This window comes from Agelaius tricolor, unplaced genomic scaffold, assembly GCF_023055355.1.
Source record: "Agelaius tricolor isolate 1412-34295 unplaced genomic scaffold, bAgeTri1.0.p SCAF_1, whole genome shotgun sequence".
Classification (NCBI taxonomy): domain Eukaryota; kingdom Metazoa; phylum Chordata; class Aves; order Passeriformes; family Icteridae; genus Agelaius; species Agelaius tricolor.
In genome coordinates, this window is record NW_027269261.1 from 80,799,699 (window position 1) to 80,824,358 (window position 24,660).

At 39.7% G+C, this 24,660-nt stretch overlaps 1 protein-coding gene across 3 annotated transcripts in view; it reads right to left on the reverse strand.

Moving 5' to 3' along the window:
• The window catches only part of ASAP2 (ArfGAP with SH3 domain, ankyrin repeat and PH domain 2), an 84,640-nt gene extending 62,761 nt beyond the window's left edge, over nucleotides 1-21,879 (reverse strand). The window contains exons 1-2 of one of the 3 annotated variants that reach the window (XM_071441006.1): nucleotides 21,488-21,879; nucleotides 2,908-2,980 (exon numbers count right to left, since the gene is read on the reverse strand). In XM_071441006.1, coding sequence (XP_071297107.1) covers nucleotides 2,908-2,980; nucleotides 21,488-21,613 — 199 coding nt within the window. In that variant the 5' untranslated portion in view covers nucleotides 21,614-21,879. The remainder of the gene's footprint in view (nucleotides 1-2,907; nucleotides 2,981-21,487) is intronic. The other 2 variants (XM_071441002.1, XM_071440995.1) reach the window with 2 other exon arrangements.
• Between the last annotated feature and the right edge of the window lie 2,781 nt (nucleotides 21,880-24,660).

Consider the following 24,660-nt stretch of genomic DNA (forward strand, 5'->3'; position numbering starts at 1 on the left):
TTGAGCATGTGGACAAAGCACACCAGGTTACCACCTGAGAAAGCTACCATTGCCTATTTCTTATTCTAGCTGTAGACATTTTCTAAAGCTTCAAAGCAAGTCAGGGGAAAAAAAAACTCCCCACCCTAGAAAACAATTATGCATTAATAAGGACAAAGACTGTCTTGGTCATTACATGAGACTAGCATAAACCCTGAAGATTATTTAGAGAGGATTAATCTGTTTAAACAAGCAATGATTCAGTTCATTTCAAGCCCATTTTTACATATAAACATGTTTAATATCCAAAGTATTTTTGATACAATGTCCTTTCCCAAATTTCAGTGAATTGGTTATATAACCTGTTCAATAAACTTATCATGCTCCAGACTAAAAATAAACCTCTGTTCATGCATCCTATCTGGAATGCCATTCAAGATATTTGTTTCTCAATCAGCTACAAATTTTCTCTAATTTCCAGTATATGAAACTAAAACCTTGTGCAGTAGTGGTATAACACTATGTAATTAAAGACTGACATCATGTACATGCAGAATGGGAATTACTCAAACAGCATTAATTCTACAAGTTTTTAACTTGAGCACTTGAATTTGCAGCCTGTAACAGATAGTTTGCAGATAGCTATTAAATTTTAAAACTGAGTACTAGCACTGAAAGTTACTTATTTTCCTCAGCATCAACAGCAAGGCCTGAGCACTTAGCAAAACTTTTGCTGCAGGATGAAGTAAGGATGTTCAAGTAATTCTATTGTGTGACATATATACACCTGAACAAGCTTTCAGAGAACTGGTACAGACAGCAAAAATGAGGATGGGGGAGGTCACAGCTCCTTTAGATCTCACATCTACCCTGTAAAGTGAATTATTTCAACATGGCTTTCTGCATTTTTGCTGCTTCCTGCATCCAGCTTATCTTATATGAACCCAGGTGAGAGAAGAGCTCAGGCCACAATTCCTACAGCAAAAAGAGAAAGGTGCCCCTGCATGAAAGCAAGGTGAAAAGGCTGCTACCATTAAGTGTAATGCAAGCAGTAGCTGAGCCATGCTGACTTTTTTACCTTAGGAAACAAGCATGGCACCCATTCCACATGGCATCCCCAGGAGGCTTCTATTCCCCAGCATCCTGGGGACTGCTCTTCTGGATTCTGAGACATTCCCCAGAAGGCTGATGGTAGTTTATTGCAGCAGTACTAGTAACTGAGCTAGGAACCCCAAAGTGCTTCTGAAGAACACAAAAATCTTTTTGTGATGGAACTTTTCTGATGGAACCCTCCAAAACACTCTACCTGTCCTATGATGTTTTCCTGAAAAATTTTAAAAGTTTCTCTACAAACAAAAAATAAGAAACCAAAAAAAGAAACTTGATCCAGTTTTGAGGGTTTAGAGGCTTTCTTTGAATAAGAACCCAAGCTATGTACAAATTGAGAGTCACTATGTAATCCTTAATAACGGTTTCTAAACTCACATTAAAAAAGAAAGAGAAAACATTATTTTATTATAACATTATTAACTATTTAGGGAACCTACAGTAAAAATCCAGTCACTCTTCTGAGTGTAGGACCATGGGGTTTGTTTTGTTAAAAGAAACCCCAGGGGCTGACAAATGGCTTAGTTAGTGATGTTTCTGCTGGTGGAAGATAAAAGCCTCCAAACCTTTCTTGTCAAGATTGGGTGAGCAGCATAAATTTAAAACATGGGCAAGGTATGCATGATTTTATGCAAAGACTAGTGATTTGCTACAACGTTCTAACAGGTACTCTGATTGTGAGGCATAGCCTAGCACTCTAGAATAAAATGTTAAAAAACTCAACAGCCAAAAAAACCCAGCTAAGCAAGAAAAAGAAGAGAAGAAAGGATGCCAAATCAATGAAACAGCTCCTGATAAATCTTAAACTGAACCCTCCACAATCCAAAGATAACAGCTTTATTACATTCAACAAGGAACTTCCTTTCAATTACTGGAGATGAATTACACCACAGCAGCAGTTCTTGTTCTAACCTTGTCTGAACACCAACATGACCACAAGTTCTGTCAGGTATTGGTGGCTCTCCAAGGTTGACAGGCCTATCTATTTTGCATTTAATATAGGTTTTATTAGCTCTAATTGCTATGAACTGAACAGTGAGAACAAAAGGCAACCAAATGCTGTTCCTTATCCACAAAAACAAATGCTGTTTCTTATTCACAAATGCTGCTGATCCACAAAAACAAAAGCTTCAGTTATTTTTTCAAAGAAGATAAACATACACAATTCTAAGAGAATGGCATACATTTAAAAATGCATGCAGCAATAGCTCTTTATATTTTATACAGCATTGTATGAAAAAATATCTGATTTTTTACCTGATAACAATAAAAAGTTGCAGCTCATCAGCTCCCTCTTGTCATGAAGTTCTCAACATACATAAGTGGAAGCCACCAGGGAGACTAAGGTTTCACAAAGTAGAGCCAATGTAGCTTCTTATTGCTGCCAAAGAGTAATTTCACCCCCCCACACCCTCCTCTCTTGATGATACATACACATGGCCCTACCACTTCAGGTGCTCATCTAATCCCAATTAAGTTGATCTCACTGCATATGCAGCTTTATACCAGCTTAAAAACTCATCTAGGGCTCTGCTGAGCAGCAGGAGTGACAGAAGGAGCAGGGAGCCCACACCCAGTGGAAAGAGGAGAGCACAGCTTTACCACTTGGTACCAGCAGGGCAGCAAGAGAGGTTTAGCTACCCCACAACACCTCATCCTTACTGAGGTCATGATCAAACAGCTAGTTCAAGATTGCCATTTTAAATGCACATATTTCTCTTCCCAGAGTTACCCATACAACTCTTTCTGATTCAGTATGGCATCTGACTGTTTAAATCTTCTAATTTCACCAATATAAACTAATAGGAATTATGTACTTACCCAGACCAGATAAGTTTATGGCTTTGACAGATTTCTTCATTTTATAGAGAACAGTTCGGTCAACATCCAGAGCCTAAAAAAGGAGAAAAACGTAATAGTGCATTGTCCTTTGGCAAATTTCTGCCCTGGAAACCTGCTGTACTTACAACTATTGCATAGTTAACTTTATTTCCATAATTAATAAATTACTTGCTATTTGCTTCCACCCCCATCCATACAACCTATTCTGTCCCCTTGCCTGAAAAAACATCTCCTCCATCTTTGGCTGGAGACCAGCATCATGTAAACTCTGCAGGAAACATTTTACACAGTATCATCTTTCCATGCTAAATTATTAAAGAAGCTTAAAATGGTTTTCACTCATTGTATATTCTAATGTTGCTGAAGAAATGAGCAATATCACTTCCTTAGGCAGAATATTGAAAATGGAATTTAATTTCAGTTTTCCTGGATAATTTAGTTAATTGCTTTCTCAAGTATATGAACTTTCTAACTGCTATGCTGAGCAAAATAAATTGCATATCTCTCAAATATCTTTCACACAATTTAACACTAGGCTAAGCTTTCCCCAACACTATATAAAATTCAAGTTTAAATCTTGCCCAGAATGCTCAAACACTTATAATCAATTTGTTTCAAAGACAAAAGTGAAAGCAGGTTATCATTTTGCTTACTGAAGCAAAATATGAGCAGACTCAAAAATGTAGAATTGTTCCAGAAGGGAGAAGCAGAATTATGGTTATACACATTATTTTTTTAAAAAAGTTGTGAAACTTGAAGAAAATATATGCTCCAGAGATGGGGTATCTCTAGACCCCACTGAAAAACAATACTGAACACTACAAATTCTATTATGCTTAGAGCTGTTTAGCATGGTACATGATAAAGCAAAGAAAACCCACCAAATTAATTCCAGTTTTCATTCAAAACACTGCTATGAATTGCAGCAGCTGCACATCTGACCTACCATTGTTTTATGTGGAAAAGTCAGCCCCTAGGAGTTGATCCAATTATGTTAACACAGCGAATGCAAAAAGAAATATTAAGCCCCCTGATTCTGGGAGTATTCTTAAATTGAATCTATTTAGACCACAAATAGCTGAACAAAATCTTCACAGCATTTCATGGAAACCAAGCAATTCTGACCATGCCTTAATGTTCACAGCATCATGGTACTGCTATATCCATTGGAGGTTTTACCTCCAGCATATTTATAGTTCACATCTGAAACATATCAGCAGGAGAAGTGCACAGGCTTTTCACCTGGAATTCTGAAGTACAGAGGAAGGGGAAAATAAAACAATCTAAGCAAGCCCATAAAAGCCATGCCAGATCTGTTCAGCAATTTGAATTCCATCTAGTACAACAAGTCTGTATCTAGTGTGATCTCCAAGGTTAGATTAGTCACCTGTTTGGATGGGAGTATATTAAGTGAATTCCCTCATTGTATATTTGGTGATTTCTAAAAATAACCTCAGAAAAGCACCCTCCAACCAGCTGAATACAGAGGAATAATTTCATTGATGATTGCAAAGAGCAGTCACCCTCTTGGAGTACAAGTGAAAGGAATGTCTCCAACTATAAGCAATATGAGCAACAGTCCAAAGAGAAGGCTGACAGCCAGAGACTTAAAATTTACAGATTCAATTCTCAGCCAAGTCTTAGATTTGTGTGTACAGCTGAGAAAATTTAAATCTCTGCACCTTAGTTTGAGGGAGATAACTCTTAAGGAAGAGAAATGTCAGAAGGATAGGTGCATGGGATTAATTGTATTACCGTGGTCAGGGATCCAGACAGATCTATGGATTCATAAAATCCTCTGGCCCAAGACTGTCTCAGTGAGAAAGCACAAACTCCCAGCAAGGAAAAAACCTCAATTCCGCTTCCTCAACAAAAGTAATCATTTTAGTTTGAAATGTCTCTCAACCAACTTCCACTTTCACCAGATCAGGCAACAGAGGAACAAATCCACAAGGCACAGCACAAACAGAGTCCAATAGAAATGGCAGCTAATGCCCCTAATACACCAGTGACAACTCAAGCATCAACCCATTTCAGACAGCTGGTCCACATAAAAATTAAAAACAAAGGATAAGGGGGGAAATACCCCACTGACAGTACCAAGGACAACACAACACGCAAAACCTAAAACCTTAATGTGTTGAAACTGTACAGGTCAGGCTTTCTTGGGTCCTCTCTTCATCCTCTGCCTGTCTTTTCAGCTGTGTCAGAGCAAAGCTGTACTTGAACCTTAACAAACTACTAGTAGAAATTGCGGGGGGAAATCAGTTCTGGAAAGCTCTCCAAACAGGAAACAAAAGATAACAAATATCTAGCCTTTTGAAGAGGGACCTGGATACATTTATGAAATACAATTACTATGTTTCCAACTGTGGCAATATAACTACACTTGCGGCTGTAGGACGTTCTGTCCATTCCTCCCTTTCTTGGTGCAATCTTCTCATAGTGTGTGACATTTAAGAGCGTCAATGTGTGCCTACAACTAATGGACAAAATACTGAAAAGCTTCACATCTTTAATACTGTATTTCACTCTTGCTTACAGACCAACAAATAGAGAGGAAGACTTTGCCTTTGTTTAATTGAACAGCATTGGTGTTTATTCACATCTAGTGTTTCAAAGGAATCATTTCAGGATAAAACTTGAAAATGTCAGCTCCTTGTCTTTAGTGTTGTTCTTCATATTTCCTTGTCCTTGTCTTTGCCCACATCTTAGCACTGGGAAATCAGTTAAAATCCAGCTGTAGCCTCACTACAGTTCACATTTCTAAGCTTCTGCTTGTTTCATAAATATATACATACTATACCAATGCACACACATGCACCCTAATTCAACTTCTTGGTGCATTCTCAGTAGTTTCAGAAGCAGGAATTTTAAAATGGCTTTGGATGTTGCATATACTAGTGTTTCTTTTTATTCACTTAAAAATGCCCAGTAAACTCCTGAACAAGAAGAAAAGTGACAATGTATTTCACATGGTGGGATCAGTTTGTCCTCTCAGGTAATGTTTCTAGTTTTGCCTCAAAAAACTCTTTTGTAAGACTGGTAAGACTGCTTCTTTTAGCATTTGTTTCAGCACAACTGAGACCATATAAATAATTTTCATAGTCCCACTCAGCTTCTACTGATGAGCACTCAGACTCTGCTCTATTGTTAAAAACAGTAAATATAGCTTTGACTTAAGGGGGGGGGCGGTGGTGGGTGGTGGGAATTCTCTACAGTACATAGGACAAGAAGTCACACTATTGTGGAAGTGGTGTTAAACACGTGAACTGAAACAGAAACTCGAAAGTGACCTTCTTGTGTGTCCTTGTCTGTGCAATCTTTTTTCCAAATACAGTATTTATGTGTTTTGTTCATTTACTTTCATGTGATTTCTGATGGCAATCTGATGAAACTATTTTTAAGGTAAATTACTTTTCAGTCAGAAGTATACTAGCATATCACAATCAAATGTAGATTTTCAAAGGAACACAGCACAGAGGACTCAAGCTACCAGTGATAAGTAGCAAAGCTTTTATCCACATGTAGGAACAAGGTCCAGTTTCACTTGCCAAAGGCCAATTTCCATTTTCACTGCTTCAAGAGTTTTTACTTTGAACAGTAAAATGTGTCAACTAATTAGAACCAAATCCATCTTTACCATGAAGAAATCAGTCTGAGATTACTGAAACATCCTGAAATGTTATTCTACATCCTACTCTGTATGCTTCATTCTAATTAATAATAATAATAGTAGTAGTAGTTCTGCTTAAGTCTGTTTCACATTGCCTAGAAAGATTTAAGCCCACCAGGATTTGCAATTTTCAAACATTTAATTGTGCTCCTTCCCCCCAAAAAACCTTAGAAAATAAAAAGACTGGTATCAATCCCCAAATCTATATTGTCTAAACAGATCTGTGCAATATAGATGGCTGGCATAAAACACGAATGTTTTATTTGCCCTTTTCAGTGGAGAGAGGAGAAACAACTGTTCTATTATTAGCATATTTAACTGAGGGAGGAAAAAAAGCAGGAAGACAGAAACTCAGAAACTGAACATCCCAGAGATGATTTTGGCACCTTTTACAGAGCCAAAGGGTACGGGGAAAACCAGGGCAGGAGCAGCATAAGTGGAGAGTCCCCACGCTCTAGTGGTTCATTAAACACCTTTTGTGCCAAACTTACAGCAGAAGTCTGGGTCTTTATCTTATGCAAGTGTCCTCACACCAGTGTCTTTTTCTTTGTGACCCAGAAAATAATTAATTATTTGTGAAGGAATAGAAAAACAGCCATACTGGATCAGATCAACACTGCTTTTAACCTGATATCCTCTATCAGGAGCAGCCAACAGCAGATGTTCGGGGCAGCAAGCAAGGAAAAGCACGTACACATCCTTCCCCAGGATAATCTCCCAGTTTCCAGTAACGAGTTTAAAAACAAAAGACTGATATACTCTCAACTATAAACACTACACAGCCCAACAGGCTATTCTCAAGAGAAACAAGAAGCCAAATTTTCTCATTCCAGGCAAGGGAAAGAAAAAAACTAAACCATGGGAAATAGGGACGGAGGAAGAGGAAGGAGTCAGCCATTACCTTTACTTTATTTTACATTTAAAACAGTTCAAAATCTCTAACACATTCCTTCCTACTTACCCACAGCAGTTTCCTTTTGGAAAGTGTAAAAGTAATTATTTCACATTTTCAGCTATTTGGATGGGGTTTTGCTGAAAGTATTCATAGAACTGGATTACGATTTCATAAAATAAAGAGTCCATTGGAACAACAACAACAAATGCTTGAAAGTACTGCTAAAGCAGTAACAAAATTTTGGGAAATAAATCTTGTGTCATTAGAAAAATTATCCTGGAGTCAGGAACCTACATGTTCTTCTCTACACTGAGCATCTAACTGACAAATATACAAAAAAATATTAACACACTGATTTTTGATTTATTATACACAGTTATCTTAACACTAGTTCTTTCAAACAAAATCAGATCTCACTCTTAATTTTAGCAATTTACTTTAAAACATTAGTCTACTCAACAGTCATAAATCCTGCACTTCATCCATTCCAGTATTTCAGAAGAAGTAATAATGCCAGAGGCTGCTGCAGAGGCTGAACACATAAAGGAACATCCTTCCCAAAAACTAAAGGGCACAGGAAGAAACTTGGTCAGTTAAGGAAAAGAGAGGCAATCAGGTAGTTACTGTAGACACAGCAGAACAAGACAGGGTTCTTGTGCCTCACTGGACTGCTCTTGTTTAAAAATTAACAACAGCAAATTTTTTATACTTGTATCCAGGAACCACAATAGTTTGGCTTTTCTCCTGTATCTTTACAGGCAATCTGATATTTGCTGTAATTAATCCTTGCTGACTCAAAAGATCAGAGATATCCACAGACATTCTGTCTCAGCTTGTTATTTTTCTACTAGAAATGGACTGTCAACACCACTGGCTTCAATCCACTTCTCTGTTACAGAGGGTGGTAAAAAAACTCCCTAAATTATGTTATCCCTCTTCAGAATCCTCTTTCCATTCTCCTACTCTTATGTCTTTCCTCCTTCAATGTATTAGTTTCTTTTCTAAACCCTCTCCAGTTTCCTTCCACTGATCACCTTGCACATTCACAGAGGGACTGATACAAAGGGTGGAAAAAAACCCTCACAGGCATAGTCTGGGGCAAGGCATTGTAGCTTCTGAATGGATCCTAGAACAACAGTAATTTTAAAACACTTGAATTTGGGGCAATTACTTTACTGGGAGCAGTAGCTATGTGAAAAACTGCAGCAGCTATGACAGTTAATTTGTATAAATGAGCTCTTTGCTGTGAGACCTGTCAGCTAAAGAAACTGAAGGTTCAGAGACAAACCTGCAAAAAAAAAGGACAGAGTTTATGGCAGAATAATCTCTGAAAGGTCCCTTTCCACAAAACCATGATTTCTCCAGCATCTGGGTTCATGGTTCTTGAGGGCCGAATGCCAAGGCAATCTGTTTAAACAAGCACTGGTGTATTTGGCAGAAGAATGTAGTAAACTCTTGAGCTAAGGATATGCACGGTGGGAAAAAGTAACACTAATGTGCTTTGGGAAATTAATACGTGAAAGTGCAAGGTAATTCGGCTGCAAAGGTAAACAATGAGAGAATCTGGCACTGCTCTATGTTATATATAAAGCCAGACCTGAACATGATGACTTTGTACAATGCATTTATTAATACAAAGAAGGGATGCCTAAAAACCAGATTTCTCTAACAGACTACTTCTGTCAGAAGAGAAATCCTAAATCAGAAGTTCAGAGATACAAAATGTTACATCATTAATACAAGTCACTAAATGAGACTGTTTCACACTAACAGGTGCTGTATCTGTGTATTAATTGATTTCCACAGGCTTCCCTCACTACAAAAAGTTAGAAATGCAACAGATACTCAACTAGGAAACAGACATCAAGCATTTTTGTGAAATAAAATCTCATGCTTAGAGAAAGAATGGAAGCTGCTTATGCCAGCTATTTCTCCAGAACACATCCACCTCCTGCATTAACCAGTTTTTACACTGAGAAATATACTTTCCTTCTCCAACACGGCAGCTATCTGCTTTCAAAGACAAGATGACTGGACTTTAAATACAGATCTCCTAAGCAACTTAATAGATGATGCACTTAATCTTTAGAGTTGCTCATTTATAAACAGAAGGGATGTAAAATAAACTCCCTTATTTAATATTTAATTGTTGTTTATTTTTTCAGTTGCAGTAGCCAATCCTTGATATCCATCTCCATTTATTTAATATTACATGCTTCAACATCCTAAGATATATCACCATGTAAAATAAAGTAACATAAGCAACAGGATTAAAGTTCCAATGATGATTGTCTTAAATGGACCACTAAGACTTACCAACCCTTTACCCATGCCAAAATTCTCTGGTCCTCACCCTGCAAGATTCTTTTTTCTAGCTTCATATTTTTGCATTTCTGTCTGCTGTCAGCAGTTCATGGTTGGAGTCCAGCTGTTGGAAGAGGCTGATCCTCACACTGTATCATTCAACAGCATCATGATGAGCTGGCTGTTGGGATTTCCCTTTAGCACATCTTTTAATTCAGGAACTCTTTTCTCTGGTATTAAATCTTTTTAGACACCATCAGAGGCAACAAGAATTAATCTTTGCAGAACATAATGCCATTTTATTCTGGATGTGATAAGCTTTCTAAAAAGAGAATTTTTAGTTATTTATGGGAGCAATTAACAAATCAAAACACTTTCCAGATACTCAAAAGTTCCCATATTAGTGGTCTAATTTGGTATTTGTAGTCTTCCAAACCTCTACTTGAACCAGGCAGACACTCCTGTTACAATCCCTATAAAACAATGAAAAATGAAACAGTTACGTTTCCCCCTATGTTTGCTGTACTTTATGCTAAAAATGAGAATATTTGCAGTGTGTACACAGATCTGCTGGATGCCATAAACTGATCTATCCCTCCACATCCAACACTCCTTTGACTTTTTCTTTTTAGGTATCCAATAATTCTAGTGACAAGCAACTAGCCTAGAAAAGAGAAGAGTCTACAGCAACACAGCAAAATTGAACTTCAGTCTTAACGGGCCTCTGAGAGCTTCTTAACAGACATAAAAAATAAATTGGTGTCACAAACACCTCTGGCAGACACATACAAGGTGTCCATTCTGAAAGGGAATAGAAGGCACATAAACTCTATCTAGCTTATGATACACCTGAATCTCTGAGGATGCCATATTCCCACAGCAAAGAACGGCAGAGGTACCTAGAGGGGACTTCAGGAAAGCAAGACAAATCACCTCAAATGAACTAACTATTCCTAGGGACATATAGAACCAGCTGTCAAAATAAGGTTCATCAGAGGTAAACCAGCACATTGGACATCATCTCTCTATTATCGGGGTAGAAATTTATTAACAGCATCTACCTATAATACTAATGCTATATTTTCATTATACATAAAACCCAGTGTCAAATGATATAACTTATTTTCTCTTGAAACATTATAAAATTATTTCTGTTCTATAGTGGCTTTCAGACTTCAGCCTGTGATTTGCACTCCAACTTCTCTGTAATTCACTCTACCTTTGAAAATCTCTGCATTATCTCAGTATCAATACACTTAAATGAAAGAATGCATCTAAACTGCCATTCATTTCAGGTGCTCAACACAGAGATCACAGGACACTATCACAATTTGAAAGCAATGATCTTAAATTCTACTGGAATTTCAGCAGCTTTAAGTATAACTAAAATTACAGTTCAGACATTCCTGTCACTACAGACAGCTGCCTCAAAGTGTAAGTGAATCTTAAGTGATGCAATTATTAGTGCACCAAACAGTAGAGATACAATACTCATTTACATAATATTGATGCAAAAATAAAAGCTTTATCCCTAGAGTGGACTTTGCCAAAATAATGAGAGAGTTCATGTCATGGAAGGTATCTCTAGAATGGAACAGATGGTACTTCCCTGTATCATCAATTTACATTAGGAAGGTAAATTCATACACAACTGTTACCTAAGACAAAACACGACCTAAGACAAAGAACTTCTGCATTTAAAATTGAAGCAATTTAGAACAGAGAAGCATGTCCAGGCCTATCAGAACCTCTGTTGTTCTTAAATGAAATAGAAAAGAGCTACTGAATCAACTGATTGAAGCAAAAGAGACAAATGCCTGAATCTATATGTAAACAAGCACGGTGTGTCCTTGCACCAGTGCCACATCCATATGGCCTGGGGGACAGGGAAGGCAGTGGCAAACATGACTCCATCCCTAAACAGACTGGGCTGGAAATACTGATATGGAAAGCTTATCATCTATATCCAGACCATTTAAATAACAGAAGAGAGTGAACTAAACAGAAGAATGAATGAAACTGAACAAAAAGCAGCTTAGGAAAGATTTACTACTTTGTCGCTTCTTCAATGCTATTCTCATTCTCTATCAGCACAATCAGCATCTACTCTACATGGAGCTCAAAGTGTGGGAGGACTCTGCTGGCATTTTTTCTATTGTTTTGTAACATACACCTACAGTGCTGGAAAATAAACAAATAATTAAAAACATGTGCTTTGCAAAACTCCATACTGCATGTTTTGCATGTGACTACACAGCAGGGGCTCTATGTTTGCAAATGCTAGGGAAATTTCTACTCCTATTGCAATAGCCAAACAGTAATCCTGGTTGATTGAAGGGGCTTAAAATGATTACTTCATGCATTTGTTTCTGAGTTGACTTCCCTAGAATACAGCCTAAAATTCCTTGAAATTGCATATTCTAGGAAAGAAATCTTTCATTAACAATAAAGAAAAATCATAAAACATGAGAAAATAATCTGTAAGAACATCCACATCCCTTCACTACCATTTTTCCCTTCCTATGTGCTTTTTAAATGGAGTACAAAGCTTTCAGGAATGTGGAAGTAGTTTGTTCAGCTCTAATCACTTCAGCTGTTTTGATGTAACCACACACATACTTAGCATAATGCCTAGACAGAATTATAGATTTCAGGCTAGAACTACATTGATAATCTGATCTTTAATCAGGGCTAGCTGAGGGGTCCACAAACAGCAGATGGTTCTGAACACCACGCAGCTCCAAGACACAAGGAGCAGAGTTTCAGCCTTCTCTCTCAGTTCTCTATTTCTTCTTGGTTTAACAAGTCAGATGCTAGAATTTATACTATAGCTTCTTTCATGTTAACTTTTACAGCCACCTCTTAAAGAATATACTCCCATGGAATACACTGCACTGTATGTCACTTATATAGTAAATATTTTTGTGAAGCAGAGTTCACATACACAAAGAAGCACATTTTTCAAATTCTGTCCAACACCTACTCACTTGAAAACAAAGCCTACTACTTGAGATGAAAAGTAGTGAATCACACCACCCAAGCTAATTTCCTGCAAAGCCCCATTGCTCATAAGAAAAAGCCTATTCAGTTACAATGCTGTATCTCAGTTCCTCCATCAATAAATCCTCCCCTGTAAGGTAAATTATTTTCTCTGTCCAAATAAAATTGAGATATGTATAATATCTCATAAAGTCTGCATAATTCTTAATTACATCCCATTTTCTGAGGAACTTACAGTACTCTTCTTCCATTCCTAAACTACCCAGTAGGATATAGCTAAGAGATCACCATTATTCTCTGTCCTCCACCACTACCCCTTCCCTATATTCCTGCCCACTTCCTTGCTACACTGACCCTTTTCACATTAGCCCTGCCCCCACCTTCTCGGGCCTGTGTTTTCATCCTACTTCCTGTGTGAACACTGCCACACTCCCGCTTCCTCTGCAGTTCCTGTCAATTCCAATTTCTCTGAATTTCCTCAAACTTTTTATGCACTTCCTTATCCCCTCCTTAATGCTTCTCCCCAAGTGGCAATTCCTGACCTTTCAATTCCTCATATGCCATCGCAGTACTTCTGCTTCTGAATAACTCTCTCAATCTCTCAATTAGTTTTTAATTCAAATTTCCTTTTCTTGTTCTTCACATTTGACTGATGTCCACTTTGCCTCTTAAACATTTCAGGTGTCCATTACTTTGTGAGTCTTCCCTTTCTTGTGTTACCATTTTTTGTTGCTTCCCAGCCAAATTTCCTTGACCACTTAATTCCCAGATTGATGTAAACTTCAGAAAAGAAGTCTAGATTTAGTCAAAACAAAAGAAATTTGTGGTCACCTTAATCACAAAAAAATCTCATCTCTAATACTAAAACTCTTTGAGCTGATGTCTCTGTCCCCACTAAGAACAGCTACAGTAAGCATTTTGCATGCAGAACAGTTTAAGCTTCATGCTAACAAATGTGGGACTGTGTGGGGAAAAGGCTACCAAAAAAAAGAGAAGTCCTGCCCTTAATTTGCAATGAAGTTAATAGTACAAACTTCAAACTTCTGCTTGTCCCATAAGTATAACTACATTTTCCAGCTGGGTTAAAGAAAAAAAAAATTGTCTCAGTTAAAATGGACCAAAGGAGAGATTTTAATGCTATATGAAACCTGGGTATGACCACTTTGTACAGCTTTACAAGTATGATCCTCAGTAATTCTGATTTCCCATTAGCAGCTTCCAGCACTGCTGAAAGAGTAAATAAGGAGACACACAATATCTCCTATTGGGAACCACTTGCACATTTGACTATGCTACAAATGTGAAAGCACAGTCTTCTTGAATAGCAGCGGTAATTGCTGTAAATGCACGTTTAGAATGTTTTTCAAGCATTTCTGGAAGCAGGAGGGGAACCAGTACTCATTTGCTACTCATCCAGGAACACTTACAATCTTTGAGTAAGAACACCTCTCCTCAATTTAACAGTCATGGTCTGCATTTCTGCATTCATTGCAATATTGGTTTTTTTAGATTGTAAATATTTCTCCTCTTCTTTCCATCCCTGCCTTTTTAACCCTCTGTGCTACATCAGATATCAAGCTAGTCTTCAGAGCATTTGTCAGAAATATTTGCTAGTTACCATCTTAGTTCTTTCAGGATCCTGGGAAATAAGTCAACCAGCCCCAACAAACTGAGTGTGTTAAGCTCACAATTTTGTTTATTGCCTTGCTTACTTGCACCTCTATTCCTGCCATCCATTCTACCTTCTCCCAGACTTTGAGCTCAAAAATTGCAGCATAGCACTTGTTTAGATTTGGCAATACCTACATTATCTTTAATACTACATTCTAACTGCATATTATGTCTTCTTTTTCTCCTTGCAATTCTATGTGCTTAAAAGCATTTTTGTTTGCTTTACTGCCTCCTGTCACTCCTAAAGAAACTTGACTTTTGCAAATTTGTCTTTTATCTTTACACATATTCTTTAAAACAAAACCTTCCTCTGAATATCTGACTTTTTCTTCACATGTCTGACAGGCTCAGATAATTTGGGACATTCTTCCTGGGGTGTTCCAAGTCTATGGATTTTCCCATAATTTTCCCCTTTCCTGGAATATTTAATGAACATTTTTCAGGCTTTAGTACATGCACTCTTCAGTTCTATCAACCTCACCAGCTCTCAGTTGAATGATTTTTTCCCTATATATATATATATATATCTGTGTGTGTGCTTTGCTTTTAATTTCTTTGTTTTGCTTTTAGTACATAATGAATTCAGCCCCTACTATTCAATAAACACTTCACTTGTTTCCGCAACTTGATTCTTTCCTTTAAACCAGCAACTCTCACATTAGCCCATCCAGCATCTGTTTCCTTATATAAAAGTCAACATCTTGGCTTGCCATGACAGGTGCCTGACTATAACATCACTTCTTCCCTCTCTAGCAACTTCACAAAGAAAATAAGATTTATTTGGAGAGAGCAAGGGCTGAGAACAAGTCAAGGCTTTTGCCACCAGCCCACCCATGAGTCATTTCACCTTAGCATGAAGCCCACCTGAGGTCCAGCCATTGCTCCAGTACCTTGGACAGGGCTGGGCCAAGGCAGGGACCTCCACAGAGATGGGACAAAGCACCAATAATTGCTGTAGCAAAGGAGGTTCAAGACATTAAGAAAGATAAGGAGACTGTAAACACTTCGAAAGCATAGGGAAGCTTGATACCCAAGACAAGAGAGGAAAAGTCAGCCTAAACAAGGCTAGACCCAACTTTTGTGGAGCTTTAAGTGGAAAGGTTGTTTTTGGGAAACTGGAGTAAACAGATCATCTGGGCTGTCTAGAGTAAGGCTCAGAAGGTGCAGTGCTGGAGCTTACACAGGGAATGGCTGTATGTAATGCATGCACGTACTCACACATATGGAAGGTGAAAATTATAAAACAATCACAGATTTAAGAGCTGAACTAAGTGTTTAATAACCGCTATTCCAACACATATGAATAAAAAGAAAGTACTTCAAAGTGGTTCATCTACTAACACAATACACTAGTCAGGTGCACCAAGTTTGCTTGCATTTCTCCATCTGTATTCAGCAGCCAGATCCACTTGACATGTGGACTGTAAGAACTCTGGAGCAGGGATTAGGCTTTTGTCCTGTGACTTTCCAATGCCTTTCAGAATAAAGGCTTCACCTTTATTCACCTTTATTTAACACTGCTGCATATTATGGTATACAGAGAACAACATGGAGAGGAAGTGGGTTAAACCTAAGCAGAAGTAGCCACTTTCTACATTACCATCTTCTAGCATCAGCATGAAGTACACTAGATTCAAATAAGATGGTTCTGAAAAATACACCAACATTATGGAAAACTCAAAACACAAACCCCCCAATTAGTAAAATACTTCAGAAAGATACATATCTTTCCTTATAAATCTATATTTTTCATTCATGTTCCTAAGAGGAATGGGAGCATTTGGTAATGTTAATCAGATTCATCACCAAATGCACTAAGGTAAGGTGCACAAAAATCTTTTTTGTGGTTTGACATTGTTTTAACTGACTGCATGTTGATATTAGAAGTTTTAAGTTGAAACTGACTACCTGAAAATATGCACAAAGCTCCAGCTGAAGCAGTATAGTTTAGCTCCTGTATTTCTGCAATTTTCATTCTCTATATTCCTCTCAAAAAGAAAACAATTCCCACACTTCTTTTGAAATCATCATGCCTTTTGTGTTATAATGACTTTTCCAGAAACCTCTGGATGCTGATGACAGAGAATCATGATTCCAGAAAGGAACACAAAAAACATTTTAAACAACATGTATTTGTGGGAGTGTATTTAGTAACGAGGTAAGAAAAGTGTGTAAATATGTTCTACTAAAGAGCATGCTGCTCTACTAAAAAGCAAATATGTTCTACTAAAGGGCATAAAGATGTATTTTATTAAAAAGAAATATACAAGGAACTATAGTAAATTTCTCAGAATGAACTACAGTATATCACACTTCCTATTGCTTCTCAAACTATACAGAATCACTCTCTTCATGTAAGTTTGAAATGCAAGGCACAATCATCAACTATAGGAAAACAGAATCCAGTTCCTATAAATGTAGCAAGCAAAAAGTAAATATACAGATACATCCATGTATCCAGACTCACATTCTCCCACCCTACCAAGCTTTATTACACCTCCCCCTTGTTAGCTTTGCAGAACCAAAATGCAGAAGAGCACGCTACAGAGTTGTACCATACAAGAGGGAATCAAATTCAATAAACATTGATCCCTTACACCACTCCAAGCCAGCTGAAAACTGTGGATTGCCTTAGGTGGCAAGAAGATGTTGCCATTTCTGATAGAAAATTGCATTATAAATGACAGTGAGAAAAAAAAGCTTTTGATACAGAAATGACATGCTGCATTTGTAGGAGTGGTAATTGAAAAAAAATCTTTGGAAGTGTAAAATAACAGAATTATTGAGGTATAATCATCATGGAATGGGACCTAAAAAACAAAGTAGAGACCTGAAATTACAAGTTATTCCTTTAACATTTATTCCTCAGCTTTTACAAAAATTCCTTGAGAGTGGTTTTTAAATAGACTGTAAGCAATTGAAATCTATTTCTATCCAGAGAACTAAAACCACCTTTGTCACCACTATACTGTTTCTTTTGGTTGTACACTTTTCATATTGCCTCCACATTTGTCCTCTCTACTTTTTAGGACACATTTACTCCAGTGGCAAGTGCCACTGTGATGTGGACTGTTCCAGTAACCCATTAAACTTCTCTCAGCGTTTCCATTATTTTCCCTTCATAGGGAAATCTGTGCATGCAGTGAAGTTTAAGTAGGTGAGTAAATTTTGTACTAATTTGTACTAAATACCTCAATCCTGACTTAGATGGAAATGTCTTCAGCACAGGGACTGTCTGCTCTCTCTGTTTACATATTAGTCTGCAAAACTGCTCCCTATCCTAATTACTTGGTCCAGCACTGGATCCCAATTAACAGTCAGAACAGAAATACGGGCTTCACTTCCACTCTTTATTGTAAAACTTAACTCACGCTTCAAAAAAAAAAAAAAAGTGGCACAATTAGATTTTAGTCATTCAATTACTCTTTAAACTAATGTCTAAAAATCTTTAAAATTATCACAGTTACTAGAACCACTTTGCAGGTTTCATTACAATTTAGTTTAAAAATAGTCACCACAAATTTTTAGATCCTGTGACCTTTAGTAGAAACAGACAATTAAAAAGACTGCAGTTCTCAGACCAGTTTACTGATTTCAAGCAACACCTCCCCAAGTCATGTGACCATGCACTGCACTCTATCAATTAAAACTTATTTTATCTTAGTCACTATCACACTGGTAAAGATTAAACAGTAACCTGTAAGGGTCTGTGACATATTGCTCACTAATAATTTTGTTTCAGAATACGCTGAATATTCCCAACATTTTGCTAAGCAACATCCTAATCTGAGAACAATGAAGAAATTATATGATTCCTTTTCCTTTGAAATCACTTTGTGTTCCACAAGCACACCTTCCCTAATCCCTTTTCCACTACTGGGAGCAAATAAACAAATTCAGCAAAGAATCAGATGCTCTTTCTGCAAGTGTTTGAAGAGGCACCAGCTCCCAAACTGCAATGCAGGTGTTTCTGGTGATCTCAAAAGCCACGATCCATGGTCTGTAATCAGTGTATGTAATCATATAAAACAGTAAAACTGAAAGTATTTTCAACTAAGAATCAACCATATTGTGAAACTGACAGAGGTCACTTAATCCAAGTTCAGATTTAAGGCAATACCACTGCCCACAAAGATACACAGATAAATTATACACTCTTAATTGTCCAACATCTTATTGAATTCCTCACGTAACAAGGCTCTTCCACACCACCATGGAAAACTTAATTAACTAAACTTTTAAGACACAATTAGATATCTACTAATTAAGAAAGACAGAATTACAAAACTAGTAGCCAGCAATGTTAAGTACAAAAGACATCCTAATGGGATGTGAAAACATATCTGTGTTTGTGGACAGCTGAGCTCAGGCTAACAAGTCACAGCAGCCTCCCCCTCCTGTGCTTCTGCCCTGCCTCCCCAGCTCCCAAGGGAGCACCAGACTTGGGAGCCCAGAGCTGGCTTCATGCAGGAAGGTGAATACTCCATTCCAGAACCATATTTGCTGGGAGTAGCAGTAAAGAGACATCCTCTAAGTATCAGTATTAACCACTTAATTTGTTAATTTAATAAATGTATACAATATCCTGGGAAGCAAAAATGTGTCTTCAGTTAATAAACTAGCTCTTACAGTCGCTTGCTCAAAGCAGGGCATACACAAAGTCAGCAGTCAGCCAGTTTCAACTTACCTATTAACTGCTTTAAAGTAACACATTCCCTCAATCATGCACAGCCAGACTTCCTAGTTCCCACAACTGCACTGCCTGCTGCAAGAGAGCAGTGTGCTCTGCAAATCAATGCTTCACACTACCAGTGCCACTGGAAATGCACAGGTTCTTTGTATTCCCTGAACATTTTTAGTTGCATTCTTTAATAAGCTTTAGTTCATAACAAGCTGATGAACTACTTCTTGCCCAGCCTCCCTGAGAAAAGGTGCTGAGCCCTGACTTCTCTATTACACAACTTATAGACAGCTTTTTATCCAAGAATCACATTTAACCTGAAAAACCAGGCATGTCGTGGTAAAGGATCTGAGGATTTCCAAACCAAGGTCTAAGCCTGAAAAAAAATTTTACCATTTTGAAACTATGAAAATATATTTGTTGTTCTTGACAAATCACAGAGAAAAAGAGTCAGTAGTTGTTTCCACACATGCTTTCAGACAGCAGCACAAACAGGCAGGAACTGCTGATATTTTGCCAGAAGTGCCAGATAGATCAATACTATTAACAACTACTGCCAGTCTCTGCAATCTCTCACCTCCTGCCTTGCAAACTTTACTAGGCTCGTTGTTTATCATCATTATTCCTAAAGATAATTTTGTACTAACCTAGCAGACAGCATCTAATACCAGAAATAAGCAGATACAAAGAAAGATTGAATGTTCTGATTGAATTCCATTAAAAATCAAACACCAATCCACTAAATTCAACTTAGAGAAAAAAACAATTTTTTTTCAGAACTGCAATAAAAATCTCTAAATCTCACAAAACTGCTTTTGACACAAATGCTTGTACCAACTTCGATCTTGTATTAGTCAATTATTAACCACTTCTACCTTGCAATTAAAATTATTCATTACTATAAATATTCAGGAAGAGGTTGTCTTTGTTACAGAATTGTTGATCTTAAGACTATCGGGTTAATAAAGCATAATTAAATACAGGCATTTAAGTGCAAGCTTGCAGGGCAGAAAATTACCTCAGGAGCAAGATTATTTTGAATTCAGCTCCTTGCTTTAGTGGTTTTGGGAACTGGCAAAACAGGAAAATCCTGAAAAGGGTGTTTAAACACCTAACCTGCGTTTTGTTCACTTAAGACAAGTTAATAATCCATTGCTAGTGGCAGTTCTTTTGAAAGAAGGGACATCAACAACTGACAAGATTCTTTTTGCTGAAGAGGCTCTTTTTAAAATATATGCTTACTGCAAAACAAATCAACTAAACACACACATCAGTAAGAACTGATGTAACAGGTAGATGGAGCAAATTAATCTGCAGCACAAGTAAGATTCCCCCCTCCTACAAGTTACTTCAGAGAAGCTGCTAAAGGAGTCAAGATACACAGACGCTTCTCATTTCATTGTGCGTGTATGACTGGGATGTGGAATGTGCTCTCACTGTGTTCAGACCTGTCCCAGATTTCCCTCTGATTTGAAACAGGAGGGAAAAGAGCCTCCCTCTCCCGAGTGCTGGCAGACATCCCCCGTGGAGGGAGGGTGGGCTCTCACCATCAGGTCCAACGGCACGTTCCGAGTATCTTTAAAGACAGAAAAACACCAGGCTCTCGGCGAGACAAAAGCGGCTCACGCCAGGCACGAGCAGCCCGGCTGTCCCGGAGGAGGCAGGGAAGAGGGAGCTCGGGATCCCGACACCGAAGAGCGGGCACGGCCCTGAGGGAGCGGATCCCCAGGGAAAGCTGCCTTAAACCGTATGGCCGGGGGAAGTGCGTTTAAATTTCTGTGTGCGCGAAATGGAAAGCGGATTAAATCCCACCTGTGCCCGGAGGCAGGCAGACACACACTCAGGGAAAGGACAAACAGGGAAAGCCAAAGCCCCACACGGCAGCTGGAGAGACCAAGGTGGTTCAGGTGGCGATGTGAAGGAAGGGGCTGACGGAGGAGACTGCAGAGTTCAAGTTCCCCCACCCCCATTTACGAAGAAAGCGGCCGGAACCGCCCAGATCGGGGCTCCTCGGGCGTCAGGAGGAGCGAGAAGCGACGGCTCGGGCTCCCCCAGCTGAGGGCGGCGGACGACCCTGCCCCGCGTGCGCTGAGGGGCGGGCGGAGTGTGAGCCCCGCGGGCCGGGGGAGCGGCGCCCCAGCCCTTCCCCCCTCCTTTTCTTTCCCCTCTCCACTCGGGCGAGCCCCATTTCCATTTCCTCGAAGCGGCAGCCGAGGGCGCTGCTCGGGGCCGGGCGGGAGAGGGAGCGGCAGGAGCCAGCGCCGGTAGCGCCTTGTTCTCTGCAGCCAGGCCAGAGAGGGCTGCGCGCCCCGCGCCCCCCGCCCGGGCTCACCTCCTCGATGGCCGCCACCGTGTTCCTGCACTGAGCCATCCGGGTGGTGAAGTTGGAGGCGGTGGGTGACTTGTAATCCTCATTGGTCTCGGACACGAATTCCGACACGGAGATCTGGTCCGGCATGGCGGGGCGGGGATGAGCGAGGGGAGGGAGGGGGAAAGCAGGCGGCTCCAGGGACAGGGAGGGGAGGGCGTAGGGGGGGCTCTCCCTCACATCGCTCGGCAACCGGCGGCGGCGGCAGCGCCCTCCTCGCAGCCCCGCTGTCTGGAGCGGTGTTGTTCCTCCGCCGCCACACAAGGAAATTCCCCGCACCCACACTCCTCCTCCTGCTCCTCCCGCGCGGTCACGCAGCACCGGGGGCCGGGCACACGCCCAGCCGCGGGAGCTGCCTCCACACCCCGCCCTCCCGGTCGCTTTCTCCCTCTCGCTTTCCTCCTCCTCCCTCGCTCCCTCACACGCTCGCGGGGCGGGGGCGCGGCCGCCGACCCCCGGCAGCCCCCGGAGCGGACCTGCCGCCGCGCGCTCGCCACCGGCGCCCGCCCTGAGAAGATGGCGGCCCCCTCCCTCTTTCCCTCCCTCAGTCCGTCCTCCCCCAGCCCCGAGGGGAGAGGAGGTGGCAGGCGCCGGCTGGGTAATCCCAGCGACAGGCAGGACGAATCCAGCCGTGCGGTTCGGATAGTGTTTAACAACAAAAACCCAAGGGCAGGGGAAGGTGAGGCGCCGTGCCTGCCTGGCAGCAGGGGGAACAGGTTGAAGCCCACAGGACAGGTCTCCGCACTGTCCCCTCCGGAACTGCTCGCAGGTGCAGAGACAGTCTCTTCCCTCACAGCTCGTAATTTATGTTTCAACAGTTTAATCTGTTTTACGAATTCGTTGTCTAGTTTAGAGGGAGCTAAAGAGAAATGTTGTCATTCCCAAGAGGTCCGAGCAAAAATAATTTTAGGCTAAGTAACGTTTCAATCTAAATTCTTGAAAAGCTTTTTCTGTACTCAAGGAATAAAGCTATCAGAGGAGGTGCTTTGTTCTTCAGTATAAAGCTACAAGGATCTCTCAAGGCAAAAAGGGGTGAAACTCATCCGGAGCTGTGGTGTTTGTGACTGATGCAGCAGAAAGGACACTGGCAAAGTGTCCCTGAACGAGCATGGTGCTGCTTGCATTGGGAATACAGGGGTTTCTTTTGGCCTCAAAGCCCTTAGGACTTCTAGCTAATTCCTGCAGAAAGCTTCAGAAGTCTGTATTTTGGCCCAGAAACTCTCCTGTGGCTCTTTCACTCCCCTCTGGTGATAGTTATTAGCTCTCTATAAGTGATTCTTTATTACTCTGTTTTAAAACTCTTCGGGGAATTCAGATGAATAAGCAGGTACTCTTTTGCTGCCATTTGTAAAATGTCCAAATAAATAACTGTAAGCCTGCCCAGATGTTACTGCCCTTTGCAATCCTTGCTAGATCCTTTAGCATAAATAATAAAGCATGTCAGCCATATTTATTTTACTGGTTGTAGTAAATCAGATGAATGAATGCAGGGTCTATCTGCATGTTCTCTCAGTTTTTTCACTCTTAGTAGTTTTTCCATCCTAATCATTCCTCATTTTCTCCAATGAAAGTCACCACTGTTGTTTTGCTTTTAACTTCATTGCTGCTCTCCTTGTTAATACTTATGTATGATCAGTTACTACAGCATGTAAAGGTATACATTGTTCTGCTGCTAATGCATTAAATTTCTTGTCTGTATTTGTACATCACATAATAAATAAATATAGTTGAGTATAAATATTAATTCTTGCTAAAAATGTGTGATCTTAAATTTTCATTTTTTGCATTAGCTGATGGTGGTACCTTTAAAGCAACACTTATCACACTATTACCCAAACTTAGCAACACTAGCATTCTTAAACTGCCTACCATATCTTCCAGTGTAGCATATTTATTTTGATATTTTGAAGGGGGTGAAAAACTTGGGATCTGAAAGGCAAATACTCCTAGACTTTAACTTCCTGCAGCAGTTCTTCTATCAGATATAGTGTGCAAATCTGCAACATAATAATGCAGCTTCTAGTGGTTGCATCCACAGTTTGATATTGGAGTATATGCAACTGAGACGGTGTCATGGTTTAACTCCAGTCCAGTATAAAGCAACAAAGTACCACACAGACATTCCTCACTGCTGCTCTGCCCAGTGGAAAGGAGAATCAAAAAATAAAGGAAGAAACTTGTAGGTTGAGCTAAGAACAGTTTAATAATGGAAACAAAATAAAATATTATAATAGTAATTTTATTGGGAAGGAGTGAGAGAAAGGACTAAAACTGAAGAGGAACAAGCAATACATGGGACAATGCTTACCAGCCGCTGGCCAGTACCTGTCCCATCACCAAGCAGTGGTTGATGCCCCCAGCCAACCCCAGTTTATGTGCTGAATATAACATTCAATGGTCCAGAATATCCCCTTGGCCTGGTCAGATCAGCTGTTCCAGTCATGCACTTTCCTGGCTTCTCGTGCACCTGCTTGCAGGCAGAGCACGGGAAAATGGAAAGTCCTTGATTTAGAGTAAGCACTACTTAGCAACAACTAGATTGGTGTGATATCAACATTATTCTCATACTAAATTCCAAACACAGGATTGTGCCATCTGTGAAGAAGGAGATTAACTCTATCCCAGCTGAAAACAGGACAGACAGTACCATCATGCAATGAGTCTTTGAGTTCTACAGATTCTCTTTTGTACAGCAGGTTAAGTTACATGATTGCAATGGTATCTGATCTTCTTCTCTCTTTAACTTAAATGGATTCAAAAATTTGCCATCTCAGTGAAACTGCAAGGCCTTTTTGCTTGACAGACTGTGCATTTGCCTGAGCTCTTATCTTTATGAAGCTAAAGACTTGTGCTTGGGTAGACCTTCTAGAAGTTGTTTAGACTTGATATCAAGGCTCAATAGTTCAAAGAATTCCCTGCCTCTGTTGTGTTTTAGGACATCAGCTAATTGCATCTACAGCTATCATTCCAATTTTTCAGTAGTTAAAGAACTATTTGGTACTCAGGCTTTTCTACTTGTAAACATTCTTGTACACAGGCATTATTTAATTTCCTAGCTTATTTCTTGATAAACCAAACTGAACAATTCCCCTCTTTTAAAGAGGGCAGAGTTAATTTGAATTGCTTTGCATTGGCCA